Consider the following 27,145-nt stretch of genomic DNA (forward strand, 5'->3'; position numbering starts at 1 on the left):
AAGTTCCCATGGGGACACGACTCGCTTCTCTGTTCCTGTTTCTTACTGACGTCATCTTCAAGACCTTGTCTCCTCTGTGCAGCTTGGGGTGAAAGACAAGCAATTAAACCTTCGCTTCTTTCTAGAGCCGCAGTGAGACCAGAGCTAATTACTGCCACCCACTGACCTGGATGGCCCATCGAGTGGCCGTTGCTTTTATTTGTCTGAAATGCTGAAGACTCTCGATTAATGCGAGTGCGTCAAGCCACGTGAGCTAACTGGCCCCTGGGAACCTGACCCCAGGGGTGGGTCGTTCTTGTTTGGTTTTTTCCCCACTCCAATGCTCAGGCAAGAATCCAGTTTCCTGTTTGGTTCTTTTTAAGTTCGTTCTCCCTTCTCCCCTAGTTCTTGTGTATTTTAAAAAGAGATGGCTATTCTTCATACATTTGCCCCCACACTGTTTTGTGTCCACTGTTCTAAAAGAACACTGAGGGAGGTGTGAATAAGAGAATTATGGAATTTCTCCAAGAGCCAGGAGCTAAGTTCTTCGGGGCATGTCAAGTTCAGTAGCTCCTCTCCTCAACGTCAGGGTGGTCCTCCACGTTGCAGTATTGTTCACACCCCTCAGCAGCCATGCTAAGGATCAGGAAACATTTGATCTTTTAAGTGTCCCATTGGTGTGTGTGTCCAAGTTCTGTAACTTTGTACCAGTGAGCACAAGCCTACAGGGACTAAGAATGCAGAGAAACTCATTCCCTCGTTTGTAAGTTCAAAAATGCTGGCATAAAGCTCAAAAGAGGACAAAGGTCATATACCTATAGGTTCTTCCATAGAACCACAAGCCCGGTGACAGAAATGGGACCTGTTGACAAATGAGTTTCTTACAGAAGTCTCTGATATGGATCACCTGAGACTTTCTTCTGCTTGCCATTTCTAGACACACTGAAGGTGCTCAGCCCACTTGTTTACCTAAACATGCAGTCAGCAGATGCTCATCAGGGGCTTGGGAGGGGAAGCCCCTGTACCGGGCTCTGCGGGGGAAGACACAGATCTGCAATCAGATGGGTGGGCTGGAACCTATGTGAAGTGCAAGTCTGTCAGTGAAGGAAAATGGAAATCATTCCCACTAGCTATTTAAGGAATGATAGACAAAGGGCGAGATTGAATCCTGTCAGAGTTGGGGAACGTCAAGGCCCCCAGACAAGATGGCCTGGTGGAGGTCTAGGTTTCACTGTATAAGCCCTTCAGGTGCTTGCGGAAAGGTTGAGGAGACCAATTGCAGGACCGCAGCTACATAACAAGGGAGCCGAGCTGAAAGAGCTCGGGTGATGGAGCTAGGATGTACGTTCCAGCTTTCCCCGTCAGAGCAGTGTGACTTTGGGCCAGTCCTTCCATCGCTGGAGCGAGTGGGAAGGTTGCAAGTGATAGGATTGTGAAAGTACCTTATAAACCAGAGGGTGCCGTGGACATTTTTGGTGCTATTGATAGTAATTCGGGGTAGTGATTTCTACCTCATGCGGATTTCTACCTCATGCCTATGTACATGGACATAAGTGGGGACGGAGGGGAGAAAATGAGCTGACAGGGGCTTAGGTGGAGAGCAAATGGTTTGAGAATGATGAGGGCAATGAATGTACAAATGTGCTTGATACCATTGATGTACGTATGGACTGTGATAAGAGTTGTATGAGCCCCTAATAAAAAGATTTTTTTAAGTGTACAGAGCAAATTGGCTTCCCAGCCAATGACAACATCAAAGCAGTCGAGGTGCTAAGTGCACGCACTTCCCCTTCTCCGTTCCTTGGTGAAGAAGAAGGCAGCACACTAAAACAGAGAGAGACATGACCAAAAAGAGGTGGGGCGCCCAGGGACAGCACAGATGAGACTGCGTTGAAGTGGAGAAAAAGAACTCACCAGAGCTCAGTGGGACATTGGCATGAATGGCCCTGGAGGAGAGCCCAGAGCTGCAGGGCTCAGAGCAGCACCCTCATCTCAGGGAAGAGCGCCCTCTCTGTGGGTCAGCACCCTCAGAGGGTCCAACAGGTCCCTGAATCTGACGTTCTCTGAAAACCTCCATACCAACATGACCTGTGGGCCTTTTCAGTCACAGCCATGTCTGGACCCTCTGATCCGGATTTCAACGTAAGCTCTAACTTGTCCCTGGGCGTGACCCTCTGCATCATCATGTTGCCTTTCTTGCTCCTTGAGAACGAGGAAGAACATTGAGCAGCAGTTGTTTCGTCAGGGACGCAAAATAAAGGCAAACCATTTTTATCTCGCCTTCCCAGTGCATTACACGAAGAGCAGATTCACAACCCTTCTTTAACCATGTTTCACTTGACTCTTTGGAAGAAGGTGGAGGAAGTAATTCCTGCCAGGATCCTACCTTTTGAAAGCACCTGTCCACTTTCTCCCTGAGATAAAAGTTATCTTTATTTAACAGTGGCGCCAACCTGCTTGGGCACCTTAGGCTAGGGCCCAAGCTGGAAAGGCTGTTCATTGCACAAGGCACCTAAGGAAGCTCAATGCCTCTTTCTAGTTTGCACTGTAGCACCAGCGCTTGACCTTGCTCATCCATGTAGGTTTACCACACTTTTCTGTTATTTACTCTTGTAGACACACACACACACACACACACACACAAACACAGCAGAAATGACAAAATGATGGAAAGGCGTTCTGGCACAGCAAGCCCATGCATATACAACACATGGCTCCTGACATTTGTGGAAGTGAATTTCAGCCTCATTTACCCTCATTTAATAGTCCAAACAGTGTAACTTTGGACCATATTCATATAACAAAGGTATAAGCATGGTCAACGAGTCATGGGTTGAAGTTGGTAGTATCCTAGTACTTCTAGAAAATAACTGAAGCTGTGTGTTGGCTCTGGGCAGTGCTCAGCTGAGCCTGAGAGTGATGGAGTGCCTGTAGCCATCGGTGTCCAAGTACATCGCACTAGACCAGAGGCAGGCAGAGGGCTGGAGGGAGGACTGTGTGCAGGTGGCCTTGGCCTCGGTTCCCTAATCTAGCAACGGAGAAAAGTATAACAGACTCGAACTCCCCAGACCTTCTTTTGTGACATTTGAACCTTGTATCATTTAGGGTCCTGGCATAACAATGATAGCACATACAAATGATTAACTGAGGATTAAGGGAAATCAGCAAGGGGTGGGAAAGTAGCCTAAGGATCAACAACAGTTGGGGAACTCTTAGCATCTGAGGATCAAAGGGGAGGAACAAAGGAAGGGAGGGAGGGAGGGGGGAAGGAAGGAAGGAAGGAAGGAAGGAAGGGAGGTAGGGGGGAAGGAAGGAAGGAAGGAAGGAAGTAAGGAAGGAAGGAAGGAAGGAAGGTTATGATTCCATGACCCAGAGGGAGCTGCAGCTGAAGCTCTGGTGTAGTAGAAAGCCCACCTCTTGATTTCCTATTGGTGCTCCCCATAGACCAACCCAGAGGCCACAGACTCAGAGAGGCTAGGTGACACATTGCACAGAGTCGGCCGGTCAAGGAGGGTAAAGAGCAGGCTTTAGCTCCACATACTTCACATTCACAGTGGAAACCCCACTGCCATCCAGTTGATTCTGATTCATAGTAACTCCCTATAAGGCTTGAGAGGCTGAAACTTTTTATGGAAGCAGCGAGCTCCATCTTTCTCCCATTGGCCTTGAGGGTAGCACCCAGTGTGTCTCCCGTACCACCACCAGGGCTCTTCCACAATTGCTCACTCACTGCAACCCTGTCGGGTAGGGGAGACCTGTCCCTGGGGCTCCGAGTCACCAGACAGCCCAGGCTTTCTCCCGAGAAGCTGCTGGCAGTTCTGAACTGCTGATCTCGCTAGCACATATTTATTTACTTACTTTTTAAAAAATCATTTTATTGGGGGCTAGTATAACTCTTTTCACAATCCATCCATCCATCCATCCATTGTGTCAAGCACATTTGTACATTTGTTGCCATCATCATTTTCAAAATATTTTCTTTCTACTTGAGTTCTTGGTATCAGCTTCTCATTTTTCTCCTCCCTCCCCTCCCCTTGGTAACTTATAAATTATTACTATTTTTTCATGTTTTACACTGACCGATTATCCCTTCATCACTTCTCTGTTGTCCATCCCCGAGGGAAGGGGTTATAGGTAGATCATTGTGATCTGTTCTCCCTTTATTCCCCCTACCTTCCCCTTTCTCTCCTGGTATGGCTACTCTCAATATGGGTCCCCAGGGCTTTATCTGCCCTGGATTCCCTGTGTTTTCAGCTCTTATCCGTACCTTTGTATATGCTCTGGTCTAGCCAGATTTGTGAGGTAGAATTGGGGTCATGGTAGTGGAAGGGGAAAGCATTAAAGAACTAGAGGAAAGTTGTATGCTTTATCGGTACTATACTGCACCCTAACTAGCTCATTTCCTCCCCGAGACTCTTCTGTAAAGGGATGTCTAATTGCCTACAGATGGGCTTTGGGCCTCCACGCCACAATCCTCCTCATTCACAGTGATATGATTTTTTGTTCTGGGTCTTTGATGCCTGATACCTGATCCTATCGACACCTGCTGATCACACACGAGCACATATTTAATTCTCCAAACTCTTAGGAATTAAGTTTTAAAGTAAATATTATGATCTTTGGTATATTAATATTTGATTAATTAATTAGATTGGTAATATTAGCATGTGATTAAGTGTAACATTGTCAGATATTGAAAACCAAATGACGTGCAGTGGAGCACTGTCAGATCGTGTCAGAAAGGAGCCTGTCTGGTTGGAAGGCACTCCAGCTATGAGTGAGGAAGAGCTAACCAACTTCTCAAAATGGAGTTGACCATGATTGCAGGGATGGAGTTGAACTTCAGGACCGTCATTTGCTGATGAGGCATGACTCCAAATCAGAAGTAGCTGCAAACATCAATTGAAGTTTGGAACTTGGAATGTGCAAAATATGAACTTTGGGAAATTGGAAATTGCCAGAAATGGAGCACATGAAGACCGATTTAGAGGGCATTAGTGAGCTGCCGTTGGCCATTTTGAATCAAATATATGGTTCACTATGCTGCAAATGACAAACTTGAGAGGAGTGACAACGCATTCATTGTCTCAAAGAACATTTCACAACCTGCCTTGAAGCACGAAGCTATCTGTGACAGGATAATACCTAGATGCCAACATTCAACATTCAAATTGACTCATCCACCACTACAGCTAGTGATGAAGTTGAAGACTTCTGCTAACTTCTCTTTTCTAAAGTGGATCAAACATGCAGCCAACACACATGATACTTCCTGACAATTGGAATGTAAAAGTTGGAAAAAGAGGCAGGAACATTAGTTTGAAAATATGGTCTTGGAAGTAGAAATGAAGCTGGAGATGACACGGTAGATAGAATAAGATACCATTGTTGGTTGGAGTACTGATAATATAAAAACTTCGAAATGTGCTTGACACAATGGATATGTGTGTGGATTGTGATAAGAATTGTACAAGCCCCCAATAAAATTATTTTAAAAACAGAAAATGTATCTTTGTAGTACATCCTGAAAAACAGATATATGCCAATTTTCATGACCAGGGGTTTGGTAATTTTTTTATTTTGAGATAAAAAATTTCACTGGCTTGTTATCAAGTATTTACTCTCTTATTTGTAAATGATGAGCTCAAAGAGAAGGCTGCAAGGACTTCTTTATAAACTGCACATGGTAGCTTATCACAGTCTTTAATTCCCAATAAATAAAAAGTCGATAAACTATAATTGTGGTGCCAGAGTAGGCTATGTGTTGGGTTGCTAGCTGCAAAGTCAGCAGTTTGAAACCACCGGTTGCTTCGACAGAGAGAGATGAGGCTTTCTGCTCACTGCCTCAGGAAACCAAGGGGCGATTCTATTCTATCCTATTCTATCCTACAGGGTCTCTCTCTCTGAGCTGTCATCATCAACTCGATGGTAGTGAGGTTTTAAAAAGTTTTTTTAGTATATATTCCACCATTTTATACTATTTTTAGAGTAGGGACTATTATAATTTTGATCATCGGTGTAGTTTACAGAAATTTTCTAGGGACAATTTTTTAAAATCATTTTATTGGGGGCTCATACAACTCTCATCACAATTCATACATTTATTCATTGTGTTGAGCACATTTGTACATCTGTTGCCACCATTATTCTCAAAGCATGTGCTTTCAACTTGAACCTTTGGTATCAGCTCCTCATTTTCTCCCTCCCTCCCCACCACCCCTTCCCTCATGAATTCTTGATAATTTATAAATTATTATTATTTTGTCATTTTATACTGCCCGACATCTCCCTTCACCCACTTTTCTGTTATCCGTTCCCCAGGGAAGGGATTATGTATAGATCCTTGTGATCGATTCCCCCTTTCTATCCCACCTTTCCTCCACCCTCCCAGTATCGCCACTCACACCACTGGTCCTGAAGGGATCATCTGCCCTGGATTCCCTGTGTTTCCAGTTCCTATCTGTACTAGTGTACATCCTCTGGTCTAGCCAGATTTGTAAGGTAGGATTGGGATCATGATAGTGGGTGGGAAGGAAGCATTTAAGAACCAGAAGAAAGTTGTATGTTTCGCCATTGCTATATTGCACCCTGATTGGCTCGTCTCCTCTTCACAACCCTACAGATGGACTTTGAGTCCCCAATCTGCACTCCTCCTCATTCACAATGACCTAGAGACAGTTTTATTGAATTATCTCTTACCATTTTTATTTATGTTCTACATGTAGAACATTAGTCTTCCCTATTTTATTTTTCTCTCTTTATTTCAATATGGATTGTTGGGGCTTCTTACAATGTTTGTAGATTCTTTCTGTAGGCTTCCTTTGCAACAATTCCTTTGTCTTTTATTTATTTATTTTTATTACTCAAGGGGTGGCAAATAGTCCCTAGAGTGGAGCAGGAGTGGTGGTAGGTAGTGGAAACTCTAAGACGTGAGGGAAGTCCCATTCATCAGGAAGGGTTTTCCTTTAAGAGAGACATCAGCATTGAGATGCGATCATTCAGGCTCTTTCCCTTGCTAGGCTCCCATTGCTCTGGTGGGAGTGAGAAGTAGAAACAAGAGGAGCAGAGACACTTCGCTCTTTGAATGAACCCTCTGGCAGGGGACTTGCACTTCACATCCTTCAGTGTGACCTTAGAGAATTGATCCCGTTAGAGAATCTGTGTGTCCCACAGAACTAGCATGGCACTGCCAGACAGCTGATTAGGAGCAGCTGTGGAAGGCAACAAGGCCTTTGGCTTGAAATAGCACCCCCTCTCCCCCACTCCATAGCCCCTATATGGGGCCTGAAGGATGCAAAGACCCCATGGACCATCGACCTGAAGAGGCAGGGCCAGGACAAAGAAGAGACAGCATGTGCTGTGGATGCTGGCAGTGTGTCCAATGGCCCCTGCTGGCCTTGGCGGTGCTTTGGTGGATGCCCACACAATACATGGAGCCAGCCCAGTCCTGTGCTGCTCTGAGTCCACAAGGCTCTCAGGTCTAGACCTGGGTACAGCCTGCAGGCCAGATGTTCCCTCCTCACCCCCAGAATAAGGAATCATCCTCTGTCTGCATGTGGCGGATGTTAGCTGCCACTGAGTCATTTCCGACTTACAGCGATTCCACGGTCATCAGAATGAAGCTCGACTTGGTCCTGCACCATCTAACCGATCTTTGGGCTGTTTTAACCCGCTCTGGTGGCTATCGGCCAATCCTTCTCCTTCAGGGTTTCCTTCATCTCTGCGGATTCTCGACCAAACACAATAGTCCTTTCGAGGGATTGGCCTTGGCGGATGTTTCCCACAGGTCTGTCAGTGTGCTGATGATTTGCCAGTTGCTTCAGTGCTGGGAGTTATGCCAGCAGGTCATCCATGGTGGACAGGTTTCAGCAGAGCTTCTAAAATCTACCAAGACCAAGGAGAAAATGCCTGGCAACCTACCCCTATAAAATAGATTGATCCCCTAAATGGAATCCCCTAAATACTACTTCCTCCGGGGAGACAGGAGGAAGGCTCCTAGACTGAGGATGGGCCATTCTGATATGGAGTCGGAGCCTTACCCTGATGGATATTGCTCCTAACGTGACTGTCCTTGGGAGCCTGAAGAGGCGGAGGACACTTCAGCTGTGTTGCCCATCTGAACCTCACTGTAATCCCAACACTGGCTTTTAACAGTACGGGCTGCATCAGTATGAAACCATCCACTCTGAGCTTGGCTTGTGGTACATGCTGAACAAAACAAACAAACAAACAAACCAGTTGCTCTTGAGTTACCTCTGATTCGTGGTCACAGGACGTGCGCTGTACTAGAACTGTGCTCCAGAGGGTTTTCAATGGCTGTGACTTTTGGGAAGTTGTCAGGTAGACCTTTCTTTTGAAGCCTCTCTAGTAGGATTTGAACCGCCAACCTTGCAGTTACTGCCTAGCCATGTATTTGTGCCACCCAGGGAATCCAGATGCTGAATACTTGTTACTTTTTTTTGCCCCTGATACTGACCCTTCACCAACCGTAGGCCAACGGGTCATATCTCAGAGGGTTGAGGTGTAGGAAGCAGACCTTTCTGATGAGGAATGTCAAGTTCATGTTGGCCTCATCTCATGTTTTCTCTAGAGAAGCCTTTGCTGACTCGCCTGGCTTCTTCCGTAGCTGGGAATTTCCAGCTGTCCTCTGGAGAACCAAGCATTGTGCACTTTTAATTACAAGCTCAGCACCTTCTTTCCGGCATCTCTGCACCTGCCCACAACACTGCTAAGGGCACCCTAATCTGTTTACCTTTAATCCGTCTCCCAGGGGCCCAGGGAAGCCTGACAGCTCTCTGTAAGACGAAAAAGGAAGGTGCTGGGCCTGCCCTCCTGTCAGGCTGACGTGGGCTTGGCAAGAGCTGAGAGCAGAAGTCGTCCCCTCTGGCGAACAGGGCAGGCTCCCAGAGCACTCCCTGTTGGCACGACATCTGCTCCCTGATTATCATTGCTGGCTCTCCCAATTGCCTGAGAATGGCCCAGGCTTCCTCGTCTCCCTTACTGCCCTGGGCAGCCCTGCCCAGTGCCGACCTTGCCCTTTGGCTGCCTGCTCCTGGGACTTCTGTTGGCCAGACTTTCGTCCTTGACCCAGATGAAAATTCCAATTTCTGGTCTGGTGGCAGACTGAGATGACTGCGGTGGAATGGTGAGGGTGCCTGCGGTGGATTGGACAAAAGACCTCTTGGCCATCCTGTTGGCCTGCAGGGCATAGTACACGTACGTGGTGTCTTCCTTTCTGTGTAGAGTTCTTTCAGGTTTACAGAAAAATTGCACAGAAAATACCATGTATTCCTATCTTACCCCTTTATCTTTCCCCCCAGTTTCCTCTATTATTAACATCTCACACCCCTCAAGGTGCATATTGCTACGTTGGTATTAGCTGAAATTCATAATTTACATTAGAGCTCCCTCTTTGTGCTGTGAGGAAGATATCAACAGGACTGGCTGAGACAGTGGCTGCAACGATGGACTCAAACATGACAATGATTGTGCCCAGTATAGGACTGGACAGTACTTCATTCTGCTGGACATCGGGTCAGTCTGAGTTGGAACCAACTCAATGACACCTGAAAACAGCATGGATTTCTTTTTTAACAAATGCCGTGCGTCTACCCTGACAGCATCGTATAGTTTTTCCCTGCCCTAAGAATGCCCTGTGTCCCACCTACCCATCACTCCCGCCTCCCCCTGACACCTGCTGCTCGTTCCTCCATTTCTCCTTCCGTCTTCCAGAAGAGCATATAGCTGGAAGTATACTTTGTGTCGCCTTTTCACTAAGGGACATCCATTTAAGATTCTTCCATGTTGTTTTGTGGTTTGGTTGCTCATTTCTTTTTACGGTTGAATTATAACTCCATATATGGATGTACCACATTTTATTTATCCATTCACCTACTGGATGACATCTTAGTGACTTCCAGTTTGGGGCAGACATGAATAAAGCTGCTGTAAACATCTGTGTGCTTAGCATGTGGTGCCTTTATAAACCCTTTGTTCTTGAAATATAATATAAACTAAAAAGGCTTCCATGTCATAAACATTCATTTTGCTGAATTTTCACAAATGGGCACCCCCAGGCATCCAGCACCCAAATCCAGAGAAAAACTTTGTGAACACCCCAAGGGCTCCTCAAACTTCATTTAAGTTGTGACTGTCAGCCTCGCTCCTGACTCCTAAAGGCTATGACCTTGCCTTTGGGCTTTCCAGCAGTTGAATAATCCAGTATATATCCTTTTGTGTCTGGCTTCTTTTTGTTCAACGTTACCTTTGTGATAGTTGTCCACCTTGTTATGTGTAGTTGTAGTTTGTTTATTCGGACTGGCTGCATAGTGCTCAGTATTCCACTGGGTGAATATACTCCAATGCATTTCTGCAGTGGATTGTTGATAGCCATTGGGATAGTTTCCAGTTTGGAACTCTTGGAAGTAGTGCTGCTGTGAGCAGTCTTGGTGTGTGTGTGTGTGTGTGTGTGTGTGTGTGTGTGCATAAGAGCAGTTCTTTGGGACATATGCTTAGGAGTAGAGTTGCAGGGCCCCTGGGGATACTTATTCTCAGCTCCATTCTGTGTTCTAAGCAGTTTTGCTAGAGTGGCTACACCACCCCCATACTTGAGAGTTCTGCTTTCTCCACATTTTGGCGAACACTTGATACTGTCCCTCTTTTAAAATTTTTGCTATTCTGATTTGTACATAATAGTATTCAAGGTGTGTGGCTTCATTTTTATTTCCTTCATGATTAAGGGAGTCTTGATATGTTCCTGGCACATTTGGTTATCCTCTTTCATGAAGTGCCTGAAAGGGCCTCTTGCTGATTGTAAAATGGCTGGTTGAGTTGTAGAAGGTCTTGATATATTCTGGATATCTGGACTGAAGCTCTGTAGTTCTCCCTGGAGATGCTATGGCTGGCTACAGCTGGCAAACGTCTCTACTTGTCATTGCTGGGCTCCTGTGGGCATGGTTTTCCAGCTCTGCTCCATGCTTCTTCTTGAATTGCTTCACTGATTGTTTTTCTGATTGAATTCTGACCTCTCTGTTCCTTTTTCCACGTGTCTGAGCTACTGCTCGGGCAGCATTTCCTCTGATGGGCATGGGATCAGCATGCTGTAGGGCCCACTCAGTGGCAGCTAATGACAGCAACTGGTTCTTGCTTGAGCTCCCGTCCACCTCTCCGGCTAGCCCCATTTTCCAGGGAGCAGAATTTTCCATCGCGTATGTGGGGTAGCTATAAGAGCCCTTTCAAACACTCTGCCCTTTTCTTTCACAGATGGAGGCATGGTCTCTCCATACAGCTCTTGTGCGAATGCAAATCTTTTCCTGAAAGAAAATACCTACCCTGTTTTGCGATGCACCTAAAATAACAACAAGAACAGCAGCTAAATTTCCTTGTCCTCAAGCCAATTCTGACTTGTGACCATCGAGGATGAAGTTGGAGTTGGGCGCCAGGGGTACAGTGGTTCTATGTTAGGCTGTGATCTCATGGTTGGCACTTGGAAACTGCCAGCAGCTCTGATGTAGAGAGACTGGGCTTTCTACTCCCATGCGCAGTCTTGGAAACCCACAGGGAGTCACATGGAGTCAGCACTGACACGATGGCAGTGAGTTTGGGGTTTGGTTTAAAGGATGGAGTAGAATGACCTCGAGTTTCCAAGGCTGTAAATCTTGATGGTAATCGATAGCCTCATTTTCCTCCTGAAGAGCAGCGAGTGGGGTCAAATGACTGACCTTGAAGTTAGCAGCCCAGTGTCTGCCCTACTCTGCTACCAGGACTCCTTCTAAAAGCATCCCAAACCCCCGGCTATGGAGTCGATTCTCAGTCAGAGCAACCCTATATGAGGTTTCTGAAGTTGCTACTCTTTACAGGGACACACAGCCTCGTCTTTCTCCCGTGGAGTGAGTGGTGGGGTTTGAAGCATCGGCCTAGCCATTCGCAGCTCCGTGCCTAACCCACGAACTTTGTTTTGTGACGACTAAGGGGTGATTTATCAGGTTGGTTTCCCAAGGATACATCTGGCACAATGGGGGGAAAACCTGGTCAGTTCTACGAATGTAGACCGAAGTTAGAAACCCCTGTGCCATCCTGAGCTGGCATCCCATGTGGTGCGTCTGGGGAAAGCCATGCGAGCCTGCAGTGCTTCCTTGATGTGAGTAGACTGTAAGCCCATGCGGAGGGTCGCCATCTTTGACCTTCATCAGGAAGTGCTTCAGGTCTTCTTCACTTTGGGCAGGCATGGCTTTGTCATCCACGCACCCCAGGTTGCTAAGGCGTGTTTCCCGATCCTAATCCCACTTCCTTCGTGTAGTCCAGTTTCTCGGATTATTGACTCGCCATACAGATTGCGTAGGTACGGCGAAGGGACACAATCCTGACGCATGCCTTTCTGGATTTTAAACCATACTGTATCCCCTTATTCCGTTCCAATGACTGCCTCTTGTCCAGCTTGCACAGGAGGGCCCTTCAGGATCAAATAGTCTTACCCCTGGCCCCACAAGAAGCATGATGCAGAAGGTCGACAGTGTGGACGTTGTCAAACGCTTCATTTCTCTTGGATCCACCATCGGCACCCATGGAACCAGCGGTTAAGAAATCACATGAAACGTTGCATCGGGCAATTCTGCAGAAAAAGACCTCATTAAAGCTTCTAAAAGTTTTACTATGAGGACAAAGCTGCTCCTGCCCAAAGCCCAACAGTCTTTTTAATTGCCTCCCAGGCAGGCAAAAGCTACAGGTGTGGGTAGGTGCCCAGAGCCAGTTCCCACTCATAGGATCAAGTTCTTGCTCTGCCAAGCACTAGTTTTGTGACCTCAGGCAAGTCTGTCCAGGGAGCATCCGTTTTATCCTCTGGAGATGCTGTGAGGAGATTGCCTGGCAAAGCAAGATAGCCAAGATGGAACGCATCAGGGAGGTAGCATCAGGGTAGTATCGAGCCTGCGGTTTGTGTCCATGGTCTTTTCGCTTTTTCCTACCTTCTTTCCCTCTCTTTTTTCAGACATGGGCGATGCACACGAGTGAGTAGATACATCGTATTATAATGAGCCCCTTCCTTCATTCCCGACATGACTAACTGACGTCTTGTGTTTTCTGCCTAAAGCTCATCATTTCAAATGCTTTTACCATTCCTTTTCTGTTTTATTGATTTAAACTGTCTTAGTTGTTATGCTTGCTTTGGGTTGTTCTTTTTAATAACTACTTAACAGGCAAAGTTAAAACATTGATTTTTAAAAAGTACTTTATTATTATTATTGTGGGGAAACACACCTGGCAGAGCATTTGCTCTTTCGCTCATTTGTCTGTGTACACCTCTGTGACACGAATCGTGTCCAGCATGTTGTGTAGCCATCACAGATTTCCACCTCCAACTTTTGTCCTGTTTTGTCAAACGAGCATTCAACGCTATAAATTTCCCTCTCGGCATTATTTTCATAGCACACCCCCCCCCCCATTTTGCTATATTGTGTTTTTATTTCCGTTAAACTGAAAGTTGTTTCCTAATTTCCAGGATAAATTTTTTCTTTGACCCTTGGGTTACTTAGAAGAGCGTTTCATTTTCAACCAGTTGGAGGCTTTTCCAGATAGGTTACCGCGGTTGGCTTCTATTTTAATTCAATTGTGGTCAGTGAACATATATTTTCTTATTTCAGTCTTTAAAAATGTGTTGAGATTTGTTTTGTGGACTGGAATGTAGTCTCTCTCGGCGATTGTGTGTTGAAAACTGTGTTTTCTGCTGTTGTTTTGTAGAGCGCTGAGTGATAGGGACCTCGCTGACGTTCGTTGGTTGATAGCGACATCTGTCTTCCTACTGGTTTTATGTCTGCAGTTATGGAGAGGAGATGGTGAAGCATCTAATTTATACTTGTGACTCATCGATTTTTTTTGTATTGGTTCAATTCGTTTCTATTTTACGTGGCTTGAGGCTGTGCTTACTAAGTGATACGCATTTAGAATGTTCTTGATAAATTAGCTGCCTTACTGTTATGTAATATCTCTCTTGGTGTCTGATAGTATTCTGAAGTCTTTGTCCCACCTTTCCTTTGATGAGTATCCACCTGATAGATATTTTTTCCACCGTTTCACTTTTATTCTTATATGTCTTCATATTTAAAGTGGGTTTCTTGTAAACAGCATATGGTGGGATCTTGATTTATTTTCCAATCTGTTCGTCTCTTCCTTTTAATTGGAACATTATGGCCATTTACATTTAATGTAATTATTGGTATATTTTAGTTTAAAATGCATGGTCTTACTATCTAATTTTCACTTGCCTCATTTTTTGATTCTATGTTTTACTCATTCCCTGTCCTTTTTTGAATTGAGTATCTTTTTATTCCATTTGATCTGTATTATTGATTTATTCATTATACTAATTTAAAAATATTTTAATGGTTCCTCTAAGGTTTAAAATATATATCTTTAACTTATCACACACAGTTTTCAAATAATAGTATTACTACTTCATGTATACACAATAAGGATGCCCATTTCCTCTCTCCTCTCATTTGAATGGTTACTGTCATATATTTCCCTGTACATCAATTACAGATCTACAGAAGAACATCTGTTTGTTGAAATGTTCTATTTTTTAAAAGCTAACTTAGTATACTAATCATAGTTATTTTGAAGTCCTCTTGGGTAATTCGGATATGTGGATAAACTTTGTTTTTTCATGGTTTAATTTCTCAACCTGTTTGGTATGATATAAATGTATACATGGATGTGTACATATACATGTACATATACATGTACATATACATGTACAGGTGCATGTGTAGGCATAGGTACAGGCAGAGGTATATATTTAACTGAATGTCAGGTATTGTGTGTGAAAGGGCAGAAGGAACTGTGAGGTCAACCGTATCACTACCTGGACCTAGGCATTCCTCTTCCATTGGCAGACCTTTCGTCTGGGGGTTGTCTCACTGAGGTCACCTTGAGTGTGGCACAGAGTTCAGTTTCTTTCAGTGGGACGCTGCCATAACCTTGTGCTTCATAGGGACTTTTTAGCACTGGAAATTTGTTCTCATTTTTCCTGTCTCACCTTCAACTTGCCTGTGCCCTAAACAAGGTCTTTTCCCATGATCCTGCTCTTCCATGTGGCTCGGGAGGAGGATGGGCCTGGAGAGGACTTTGGCTTTCTTGTCCCTCCCCAGTCTTAGCTGGTCATAGTCTCTGCACCACAGAGATGGGAGTTATCAGTATTTCTGCCTTCTCTCACCACCACGAACCATCACCCAGGTGAACGCCGCTTCTGAGTTGTGGGAATTATTGAGTAGGAGAGAACTTTCCGTTCTCCCCAGGGTTACGTTTTGAAGCATGTTGGGCTGACATGCATTTCTTGTCTACCACTAGAGGGTCAAAAAATTATAATAAACCAAATCCATTTCTGTCCAAGTGATTCTGCCTTATGATAACCCCGTGTGTGTCAGAGTAGAACTCTGCCTTCTAGGATTTTCAATGGCTCCTTGTTGGAAGTAAATACTCCGTTTTCTTTCAAGGTGCCTTGGGTAAACTCAAACTACAAACTTTGTGGCTAGGCCAGCAAGCTCTTAACCATTTAAGCTAACCAGGGACTCACCACCAGGCAGGCAGTCTCCTAGCGAACCCTTGCTCCGACGCCACACGCAGTGTGTCTGTACTTAGACCCTGGGTTTAGGATCCCTCTACCATCAGCGAAGGGCTTTTAATTAGAACCATGGCCTTGGAAATGACAGGTTGTCATGCCCGGGGGCTACTAATGGGACTTACTTTAGTCTGTCTATTATCTTTCTTGTGAGCACCAGGTAGAGGCAAAGGAAACTACCTTGCACATGCGTGCCAATCCTGTGTCTGGAGCTCCCAGTTAATGGGACCTGCACGCCAACCTGCTCTTCCACTCTTGGCCATTCACCAAAACCCCGAAGCACTGCCGTGGAGCTTATTTTGACTGATAGCAACTCTATTGGACAGAATAGAACTGCTCCTTAGCATTTCCAGGGCTGTGAACCGTTCCCGATGCAGGCTGCCTCATCTTGTCCCTATGGAATGACTGGGAGGTCCGAACCACAGAGGCTGCTCCACCCACTGTGCCACCAGGACTCCGTTTGGGCCCTTTGGAACTTGGTGGGGGGTGGGAAGCTATTTTCTTATCCTGCTTATCTACTTTTACGGTGACTGACACTTCTTCCCGGGATCTCAACTGCTCATGTGGCTCGTCTTTTCTCGGAGTTTGCCATTTGTTTTGGACTTCAGTCCATCTGATCGCCTTACTCTCTCAGCCCCCTGAGGGACTTAAGAAAGGTAGAATTTCAGAGCTTCTTCCAGTTGGGGTGGGAACCGTGTTCTCTCGCAGCTGCCCCTATCCCATGTGGAAGCGGAACCTCTAGTTGTGAATAAATAGATTCTCGTCCGTGTTCATCTTACTCTTTTGTACTACGATCAAACGGCGGGCTGAACTCCCTCTTCCCCTTGTGTTTCATGTGAGGGACTCTGGAGGCATGAAGTAGATGGTTCCTCTGTAGATTGCGTGCGTCTCCTCAGACATCCATAGTCTGTATTTCTCTGATGGGAAAATCACATTTTAGAGACTTGGTGTGATCATTTACTAAAGATATGATTATTCTTATGGAAAAAGTAATTCATTAACCAAGAAGAGAACTTGAAAAATACAGAATATGAAAAAACAAAGGAATAAAACCACTCAGTAACATCATCCAAAGACACCAATACGAACACATCATTACATTTTTATCCCGGTCTTTAAAAAGGAATGTGTGTTTGTTTTTGTATACATGTACGCATGGTGAGTACATGTTTATGTCTCTTCTTTAAACAAACTTGTTCAAATGCGTTTGTTTTTGATGGGTTGACTAGCATGACACTCATGAAATGATGATGTGGTCTCCATGTTTGTCTGATAAAGATGCCGAAATTGGGGGGCTAGTTTTAGTTTGCTCTGAGGGCTGGATTCCTTCCCACAGCTCTCGATGTCATGCGAACAGCCAAGGCAGGTGTGTGTATGTGCTTCCAGTGGAATGGACTCCATTGCAGAATCGGCCAGGTGTTGATTTCTTCCACTGAGATCCTTCGTGTAGGCAACATCGGCCGCAAGGTTGGCTTTAGAACAGATAGAGATGAGGAAAGTGCATAACATTCTTCAAATCTGTCCTACTCTTGTTTTCTTTCTTTCTTTTCCAGAAAGTATTTTGGAGAAAAAATTGGACTGTATTTTGCCTGGCTTGGATTATATACATATTTCCTCATCCCGTCTTCTGTCATTGGAGTGATTGTGTTTCTCTATGGATGTGCTACTATCGAAGAAGATATTCCCAGGTACGTTGGTTTTAAAGAGGAAGGCTCGGTTTCCAGGTGGTAGTCATCTGGAGCTTCATTTCTGTCGCAAGCGCATTTCACAGGTCTCCTTCCAAAGTCCTCGCCCTCTGTCTTTCTCCTCCCTTCAGCACCCACAGAGGTAAGAGCCCTGCTGCGCATGGTCAGACCAAATTCTGGTCAAGCTCTTGTCACAGGTCAGGGTCTGGTGTAGGCAGGTTGGAGAAAAATGTCTGAGAAATCCTTCTTGGCCTTCCTCAACTTCATGACATTGATCTCTGGTTTCTGCAAGATCCCAAGACAGTCATTGGAATAGCGCTGGGGAGAAATCACGTCTATTTGGTCAAACACCCTTAGGATAAGATGCTGTGAGACTGGCTATAGAAACAGGTAGCTTTGGAATTGAGGAAGTCTCTGCTTGTGGTTTAGGAAGTGAGAAAGGACAGGAGGTGACAGGCCCATGATGGGGCCTTTGAAGAGCCAAGGATAGAGCAGACACTGGCCAGTAGAGGGAATGGAGCCGATGAAGAAAATAAGCAATTCATATAACATCTTTTGCTACGTGTCCAAATTGACTTAATGCCAATGAATTTTTTTTCCGAATTGGTTAGTGTCAACTATTAGCTAAGTAGCTAACTGCATATGTTCCTCCCTGTAAATAGCCATGACACTCCTACTTCATGGTGGTGTTGTAAAGATTCAAGGAGACAGTGTCAGAGCATAACATGAGATTAAAATTAATGGTTGAATGAATCTGTGTATCTATCCAGAGAACATAAGGAAAAAAAGAGACACTTCATCAATATTTAGAATGTAAGTGACATGCCATCTTCACCACTGTCCTGGTTAGCATATTTTAATACTCTGTTATTAGCTTAAGCAAAAAAGAATTTACTGTCAGTGTGCTGGCTGCCCCAAGGCGTCCAATGGCAGGCACGTGACTGGCCTAGGGAACATGGAAGCAGGGACTCCTTCTGTTTATGCCCCATGGCTGACTTATATATTTTTCCTAGTGCTTATTGGCTTCAGTGCAGGTGTCTCCATTTGGATAGAAACATCCAATTCTAAGTACAAAGTGCATGGCTTCATACTCAATTCGAGGGCCGTCGTGGTTTGGTGGTACAATTCTTGCCTTCCGTGTGGGAGGCTTGAGTTCTCTTCCCAGCCAATATACCTCAAAGGCAACCACAGCCCGTCAGTAAGTGGATGCTTGTGCGTTGCTGTGATACTGAGCAGGCTTCAGCAGAGCTGCCAGACTAAGCCAGACTTAGTCAGCACTGGATATTACCATGGCCTACAAAGGCTGCAAAGATAGGTCTGCCCCCGTGCATGCACACTGAACATGCACATGCACCCCTCTAGGTGTAGGTCTATGTACGCGTGAGCTGTAATCGTTTACATTGTAGCTGGGTCATGTTGTGCGTTGGGGTGTGAAGAGAGCCCTGAGGACATAGTGGTTATGTGTAGGACTGCTACTTGGAAGTAAGGCCTGGTGATCTCCTTCCAAATAGCATCTACTGAACACCTTACGGAGCACAGGAGTTCTGTCTGCACCTGATCATGATGGGATGGCACCAGATTCAGCAGCATTTCAGGTGTTGGGCATGGTGTCCCCAGAAGTCAACAGTAAGACACTCTGTGGCTCTCGGGTCAAAACGTTCCATTGGCTCAGCTTGGTTTAGGTGGATGCCCTGGACCGATCAGTCATGGTGGAGGGACGGACTTTGGACACTCACTGTCGTTGGGGTGAATGATAGCCATCTTAAAGAGCTGTGGCTTTGCTTTTTGGAGAAAAAGGTATCCATGGAGGACAGAAAGGAATACTGAACTCTATTGCCACTACGTCAATGTGTAGAAATGGCCTTACGTATTAGATACACTGCAGATACCATCGTCTCAGGCCAACCTGCAGAATAAAGTTAAATACCTCAGTACAAGAGACAAAGGCTTTGATTCATTTTTAAAACTTTTTCAACCTATATTTAAATATTATAAAAACATTTAAAAATAAACTTGTCACATGATTGAAAATGTTATTTAACATTAATTATTTAAGAGCATTTGAAAAACCATAATACCACATGCAAATAAAATTGTACTGAAGAAAATCCCAGTGCAATTGCCATAGTGCATCCACCGGGAGCTGCCAGAGGATTCAGAAGAGGACATGGCACAAGGACTATCATTGCTGATGTCGGATGGATTTTGGATGAAAATAGATAATACCAGAATGATGATGCCTTGTGTTTTATTGACTGTCTGGATTACTGAAAAGCATTCATCTGAAAAACTATAGATAGCATTTCTAAGAATGGGAATTCCAGAACATTTAATTGTACTCATTCAGAACTTTCATATGGACCAAGAGGCCATCATTAGAAAAAGAACAAGGGGTTTGTGTGTGTTTTAAAATTAAGAAAGGTGGGGGGAGGGGAAAGAAATGGGGAGTTCAAGTGGGAAGAGGATGCTTTGAAAACGAGGAAGACGGAATATGTGCAATTGTGCTTGGCCCATTGGAGGAATGTATGGATTGTGATAAAAGCTGTAAGAGCTCCCAGTAAAAGTGGTTTAAAAAAATCAAGAAAGGTGTATCCTTTCATCATACTTATTCGATTTGTATGCTAAACAAGTAATCTGATAAATTAGACTACTGAAGAAGAATGAGGCAAGGGGATTGGAGGAAGGCTCATCAATAACCTTCAGTATGCAATTAACACAATTTTGCTTGCTGAAAGCCCAGAGAATTCAAAACACTTACTAATAAAGATCAAAGCAACAGCCTTCAGTATGGATTACAACTCAATGTAAAGGAAAAACAATAAAAATCATCCCAGCTAGACCAATAAACAGCCTCATGATAAACGGAGAAAGATTGAAGTTGTCTTGGATTCCAATCGACTTGGACCCACAATCAGTGCGTTTGGAAGCAGCAGACAAGGGATCCAGTGATGTATGTTGCACTGGACACATCTGTTGCATGAGAAAGACTTTTAAAAAGTATTAAAGAACAAAGCTGTCACTCTGAAGACTACATTGTGCCTGACTAAAGCCATGGTGTTTTTAGCCACTCCATATGCATGTGAAAGCAAGTGGAAAGAGTAAGGAATTCTGCTAAAGGGTTGATGCATATGAATTATGATATTGGCTAAGAATATTCAAAGTATTGTGGACTTCCAGAAAAACACACAGATCTCTCTTGGAGGAAGTGCAGCTACAGTACTCCTTAGAAGCAGGGGTGGTGAGACTTTGTTTCCCAACCTTTGCATACCTTATTAGGCTGGATCAGCACCTGGAAAAAGGACACCGTGTTTATTTAGTAAACTAGAGAGTCAGCAAAAAAGAGAAATGCCCTCAAGGAGATGGATTCACATAGGTTGGATCAATGGCATCCTTTGTAATAGCAGTGGTGAGGATGACCCAGTACTGGGCAATGGTTTGTTCTGTTGCTCTAGGGTTGAATGATGGGTCAGAACGGACTTGATAGCACTGAATAGCAATGAATGGTGTGGTGAGAAGATCAAAAAGACCCCTCAGCAACATGGTGGGAGAAAGACCTAGTGGTCTGCTTCTGTAAAGACTGAAAACTCAGACTCACGGCCATCGAGTCAATTCTGAGCTCTGGTGATGTAGTGGGGTCCCTCAAGTTTGGTGCTTCAAACTCACGAGCTGCTCTGCAGGAGAGAGAAGAGGCTTTCTATTTCCATAAAGATGAACAGTCTCAGAAACCCACAAGCGCAGTCACACTCTGGCACATGGGCTTGGTATGTATCAGAAGTCACTTGATGAGTTCTGGTGGTGATGTCGAGTCAGCATTGAACTGCTAACCCCAATGTTGGCAGTTCAAACCCACTAACTGCTCTTTGGGAGAAAGATGAGGCTATATCTCCATATAGAGATGTATAACCTTGAAACTCCCATACAGGGTGAGTCAGAGTCTACTTGATGGCAGTGTGTTTGGGAATAACAATAGGTATCTACCATCCACTCCTAAAAATGATGAACAACTTAACCCTATTCTGTTTTCAGGATTACTTTAGGGTGAGAAATTTTTATCATAGACTTGGATGTACACTAAAAAAAGTTTTATTTTGAAATATAGATTCACAGGAAGGTACAATGATATATAATACAAAAACAACTTAGTATACACTTCCTCCAGCTTTCCCCAAATGGTCACATCTCACAGAGCTGTCGTTCGATATGAAAATCAGGAAGCTGACATTGTATTTATGGAATTTTACGTAGTAACTTCTTACTGATAACTGTGATACGTGAGCTATAAGTATTGCTTGTATATTTTCTCTACATGATGAGGGATTGGTTTTATTTGTTAGGTCCCTGCTTTTGTGAGTAAAGTAGCCCTGCATTATGTGATGGACTGCAAACTGCAAGGTCTGCAGTTCGAAACCACCAGTCACTCCCCAGGAGAAAGATGAGGCTTTCTGCTCCTGTGAAGGGTTACCGTCTCAGAAACCCACAGGGGTGCTTCCACTCCATCTAATATGGTTGAACCATTTCATTGGCAGTGAAGTTTTTGTTTTTACTTCATGCAAATAAGGAAAGTCTAAAAACCTTATGAGCTTTGACTGAAAACCAAATAAAAACAACATTAATTTACTTGTAGAACCTTAATAGCAAATTTCATTTTCTAAAATAATATTTAAAGTTTTCTGAATAATTGCCTTATTGCGCCTTCTCTCTTTGTGTTAGCCCGGACTTGTGTCACTTAATTTGTGAGCAACGATTCAATCAAGAACACCGTTGACCTCACTGTCTTGGTTCAACTGCTTCACCAACTCTCATGCTTTTTAGAGAAAATAATGAATTGAGGGAATATACTGTCTGATTAATAACTGCAGTTGTTTTAAACTAGAGATCGGTGGATTATGCAGCTCGTGAATCAACTAGACATGCTTTTAGTTGTAGTTGGCTGCCACTCCTCTTATGTCTTGTTTAGAGGGTGCCTCTCCCAAGGAATTGAAAGACATTTACATGTTGAGAAGAAAAAGCCAACTATTATAGTGAAACATATAAAGACCTAGCATTAGAAAACCCAAAGAAAAAAAGAGTGTGCTCAGTGTCTCTGGAACTGAAAGAACTGAAGAAAAAATTCAAGCCTCAAGTTTCAAACTTGAGATTCTATGGGCAAACCATTGAGTGGTGAAGGCTGCTTTAAGAGAAGATGGAAAGAGTCCAGAGCCATTGTACCAAAAAGAACTAGTCGACGATTCACCATTTCCGGAGGTAGCGTATGATCACGAATTCATGGTGCTGAAGGAAGAAGTTCAAGCAGCACTGAACACATTTGCCAAGAACAAATCTTCAAGAATTGATGGGATACCAATTGAAATGTTTCAACAAGCTGATGAAGCACTGGAAGCACTTACTCATCTATGACAGATACTTGGCCAACTGACTGGAAGAAAGGCGGCCCGACAGGATGCTTGTACTATAGAGCGTTATCATTGATAATGCGCACAGTAAAATTTGTCTGAAGATCACCCACCACTAGTTGCAGCCGTTCTGTGACAGGGAACTGACAGAGGTTTGGGCTGGATTCCGAAGATGACATGGAACAAGGGAAATTATTGCTGATGTCAGATGGGTCTTGGCTGAAAGCGGAGACTACCAAAAAGTTGTTTACTTGTCTTTTATTGACTCTGCCAAGGCATTTGACTGTGTGGACCATAATCAACTATGGATAGCCTTGAGAAGAATGGGAATTCGGAATATTTCATTGGTCTCACGTGGAACTTGTCTATGGGTCAAGAATCAGTTGTGCAAACAGTACAAGGGAATGCTGCATGGTTTAAAATCAGGATTATATAATCTCACCATGCTTGTTCAGTCTGTATGCTGAACTAATCATCAGATTATACGAAGAAGAATGTGGCATTAGGATTAACAGCCTGAGAGGTACGGATGACACAACCTTGCATGCTGAAAATGAGAAGAACGGGAGGCACTTGCTGATGAACACCAAGGATGGCAACCTTCGGTGGGGATTAGGACTCCATGTTTACAGAAGACCAAAATCCTCACAACTGCACCGATAGGTAACTTCACGATCGATAGAGAAAAAAGTTGAAGTTTTCAAAGATTTTGTCTTGTTTGGATCCACAATCAATGGAAGCAACAGTCAAGAGGTCAGAAGACAAGTTGCGTTAAGTAAATCTGCTACACAAGACCTCTTCAGAGTATTGAAAACAAGCATGTTACTTTGAGGAATGAGGTGCGCCTGACCCAAGCCATTGCCCCTTATGTATGTCAAAGGTGGACATAGAATATGGAAGGCCCAAGAAGAATCAATTCATTTCAATTGTGGTGCTGCAGACGAATATTAAATATACCTTAGACTGCTAAAAGGACAAATTGATTTTGGAAGAAGTATGGCTAGAATATTCTTTGGAGGGAAGGACAGCAAGACTTTATATTACATGTGTTGGGCATATTGTCAGGAGAGACCAGTCCCTGGAGAAGGACGCCATGCTTGGTAAAGCGGACGGGCAGCTAAAGAGAGGAAGGCCCTCACGGGGATGGGTTGACATGGTGGCTGCAACAATGGGCTTGCGGGTGGGAATGATGGTGTGGCTGAAGCAGGATCACGTGCTGCTTCGTTCTGTTGTGCATAGGTCACTATGAGTCAGATCAGACTTGATGGCTCTGAACAATAACAACAGATATATAACATATATATTATATGTACATATGAGGGAGTACCCCCCAAACACTGGATTTTTTACCCCAAAACTATGTACTTATTTATTTTTTACAAAACAACCTTATCACCAAAAAGAAGTCACAGAGTGAGGTTAGGTGAGTCAGGTGCATGGGGCAAGAGAGGCAAACTGTTTTATGTCCCAAACTGGCACACTGGGGTAACTGCATAAGCAGGTGCATTGTCATGGTTGTAAAAAGCAGTCCCCTGTCTGCCACAAATCAGACCCCTTTTTTTGCACGCTGTCGCGCAATCTTTTCAGAACCTCTAAATAGAAAGCTTGAGCTGACCTGGTGGAAGGAACGTCCAAGGCACTATACCCCTCACATCAAAAAAATGAATGAGCTTCATCTTGATCTTTGATATCACTTGACAAGCTTTGGGGGGTGGGGCAAGGTGATGATGGTGCCTTCCACTGGCTTGATTGACATTTGCTTTTGGGGTCATAGGATAGTGCCATATCTCATCACCAGTAATGACCTTGGGGAAAAAATCGGGGTTGCTTCAGTGCTGTTCTTTCAAAGCACGGCATGTTTCTACTCTGTGTTCTTTTTCCTGGTCAGTCAGAACCTGAGGCATACATTTCGCAGTGACCCTTCTCATTCCCAAATCTTCCGTTAACATTTGCCGAACCAAGATAGTCCAGATAACTTCCCCATCTCTTCACTGGTCCATCATCATTGGTCTTCGACCACAAGTGCATGCATTTTGTCAACATTTTTGCCCATTCCGGATGGATGTCCAGAAGGATGGATATCCAGAACAAGGTTCGTCATCAGTTGGCACTTCACTTATATTGAAACAAGGAAACCACTCGTGCACTTGAACTTTTCCTGTAGCTCTGTCCTTGTAAGCTGCCTTCACCACCACAGTAGCTTCTGTGGCATTTTTCTCAAGCAGGAAACAAAATTTCACAGCTGCACACTATCCTCTTAAATTGGCCATTATCAAAAAAGACAAGGTCCTTGTGAAACTGCCTTTATGAAAAAATTCACTGTGATCAGAGAGAACCTTGCTAGGTGATGCCACTGGGTGCACTTACTCAGAATGAAATGCCCGATGCTCACCTAGCAGGAAAGATGCATACTATAAAAACTCTGCTCTGCCCAGTGCAATTCTGGGTTTTTGGTGGTACCCCCTCATATATGACACACATAAGTATAAATACATACAACTTTTTATTGTGAATTTTGTGAAGGTTTACAGAGCAGGTCATCAGCTTTACATTCAATTGTTCATACATATTTTCTTTCTTCTCCTTCATTGCAATCCCTTCAATGTAACCCACTTCCTACCAGTGTTTCCCACTTCCATTCCTCCTTCGTTTCCTAATCTTACTGAACTTTGTCCTTGATTTTGATCTCCTATCGTGGATCATTTTAAAGTGTGTATGCCACACTTGTGTTATTGTTCTGCTTATAAATTTGTCTGTTGTTTGGCTGACAATTGAACCATGGGGGTGAGTTCAGTTCTGTATCTTAAAGGTGTCTAAGGTCCAGAGTCCAGTGTGTTCTACCAATCGCTATCCTACCAGTAAGCCTACTCTCTTTATGGTTTTTAGATTTTAAAAAAATGTGTCACAAGTCAGAATTTCTCAAGGAAGTTAAAATTGCCACAAAAAGAACCAAAGAAACCCTGCTCTCAATACATATAAAACATACTGCATTGAAATGCAAATAACCTGAGGACATTTTGTACAAACGAGCGGAGGTTAACTATACTCTAGTTTATGCAGCACTTAAATTTTATAATGCCTTGCACCAAGTTAGGTGTTAATAATTTCTTCATTTCTGACCAATGACTAGGCTCAACTAGGATTAGATTGGCTAAGATGATCTCTCTCCTTTGTCTACATGGATTAAATCATTTCACTGAAATCTCTTTGAAAGTTGGCACTGAGAAATTCATGTGTTACTCAGAGAGGACTAAAGACTAAGAACTCTTTACTCGAATTTATCCTGACAAATCGTTTTCTGTGTGAACTTATTCTTTAAGAGAGTGCTTAAGAACTCCTTCTCAACTTTACCGTGAACACTTTACTTGTGTGACCCCGAAAGACTTAACATAAGTCATGTTCTCTAGTTACCAATAAGAACATGCCTAGGTGAGAATAGCACAGCTGTACTCATTAAGATATTTCTATTTAATATTTCTGATGTGAGTGAGTCATTTTTATTGACACTTGCCAATGGAGAGCAGCGAGTCAGTGGATGAACAAAAATGTATCCTCAGAGACCTGGAGTTTCCATTCTCTCACCGAAGACCTTTTCCTAATGCAGACTTCATGGCTCATTAAAAACAGGGGCCTGAAAGCTGGGGCATGATGGGCAGTGACAGCCTTATGCAAATCTCCTAACCTTTGCCTTCTTATTGACTAGATCCAGGCATTGCTTTGGCTTCATGGGTTTGATCACAGCATTTGTCTTAGGACCCAGGGTACCAGCTTCCCAGCCCTCATCAGGGATGCTTGCTTGCAGCCATGCTCTGGAGCACCCTCTGCTGACTCTCAGTAGAAAGTGCAGATGTGCTTTGCGATCGCCTGTTTCCTCATCGCCAAAGCTGCAGCTGCTCCATGACAGGAGCCAATGTTTCCATCTCATGAAAGCCTGAGTTTCTCCACCTTCTCCCCTCCAACCAAGAGCTTAACCATCTACCCATCCACCCAGGGGAATATTGCGCATCAGCGTGATGTCATTTATTTTCCTACCGCCACACCAAAACTCAAAACCAAACTTATTGCCATCAAGTCCATTCTGGTTCATAGTGACCTGATAGAACAGGCCAGAATTGACCCTTCTGGTTTCCGAGACTGTAGATCTTTCCAAGACTGATAACCTCTAGAGGGCTTAGGGACCCTATTTCGTGCTGGTAATGCTTTGACTGTTATTTCTAAACAGCTGGGGTTCGCCTAGTCATTTAACAGATGAATGCAATGGAAGTCCAAACATATCCATCCGTCCTTTGAGTGGAAATTTACTGCCAGCAGGTTGGGATGTGGAATATCAGCAGTTATTTGACTTATGATTCTCTCTCTGGGTATCAAGAGAACGTAGGCCCTGGACGACTTTATTTTTCTCTTTTAGTCTCTCTAATTCCATTTTAGGTTTATGATCATTCTGATGAAAACAACAAAAAACAAACAAACAAAAA

General features: G+C 44.0%; 1 protein-coding gene across 1 annotated transcript in view; it reads left to right on the forward strand.

Annotated features, from left to right (window-relative positions):
* Nucleotides 1-27,145, forward strand: part of ANO2 (anoctamin 2) — a 415,077-nt gene that overhangs the window by 184,179 nt on the left and 203,753 nt on the right. The window contains exon 10 of the mRNA XM_075553136.1: nucleotides 17,146-17,280. Coding sequence (XP_075409251.1) covers nucleotides 17,146-17,280 — 135 coding nt within the window. The remainder of the gene's footprint in view (nucleotides 1-17,145; nucleotides 17,281-27,145) is intronic.

The sequence above is a fragment of the Tenrec ecaudatus genome, chromosome 6 (assembly GCF_050624435.1).
Source record: "Tenrec ecaudatus isolate mTenEca1 chromosome 6, mTenEca1.hap1, whole genome shotgun sequence".
Taxonomy (NCBI): Eukaryota; Metazoa; Chordata; class Mammalia; order Afrosoricida; family Tenrecidae; genus Tenrec; species Tenrec ecaudatus.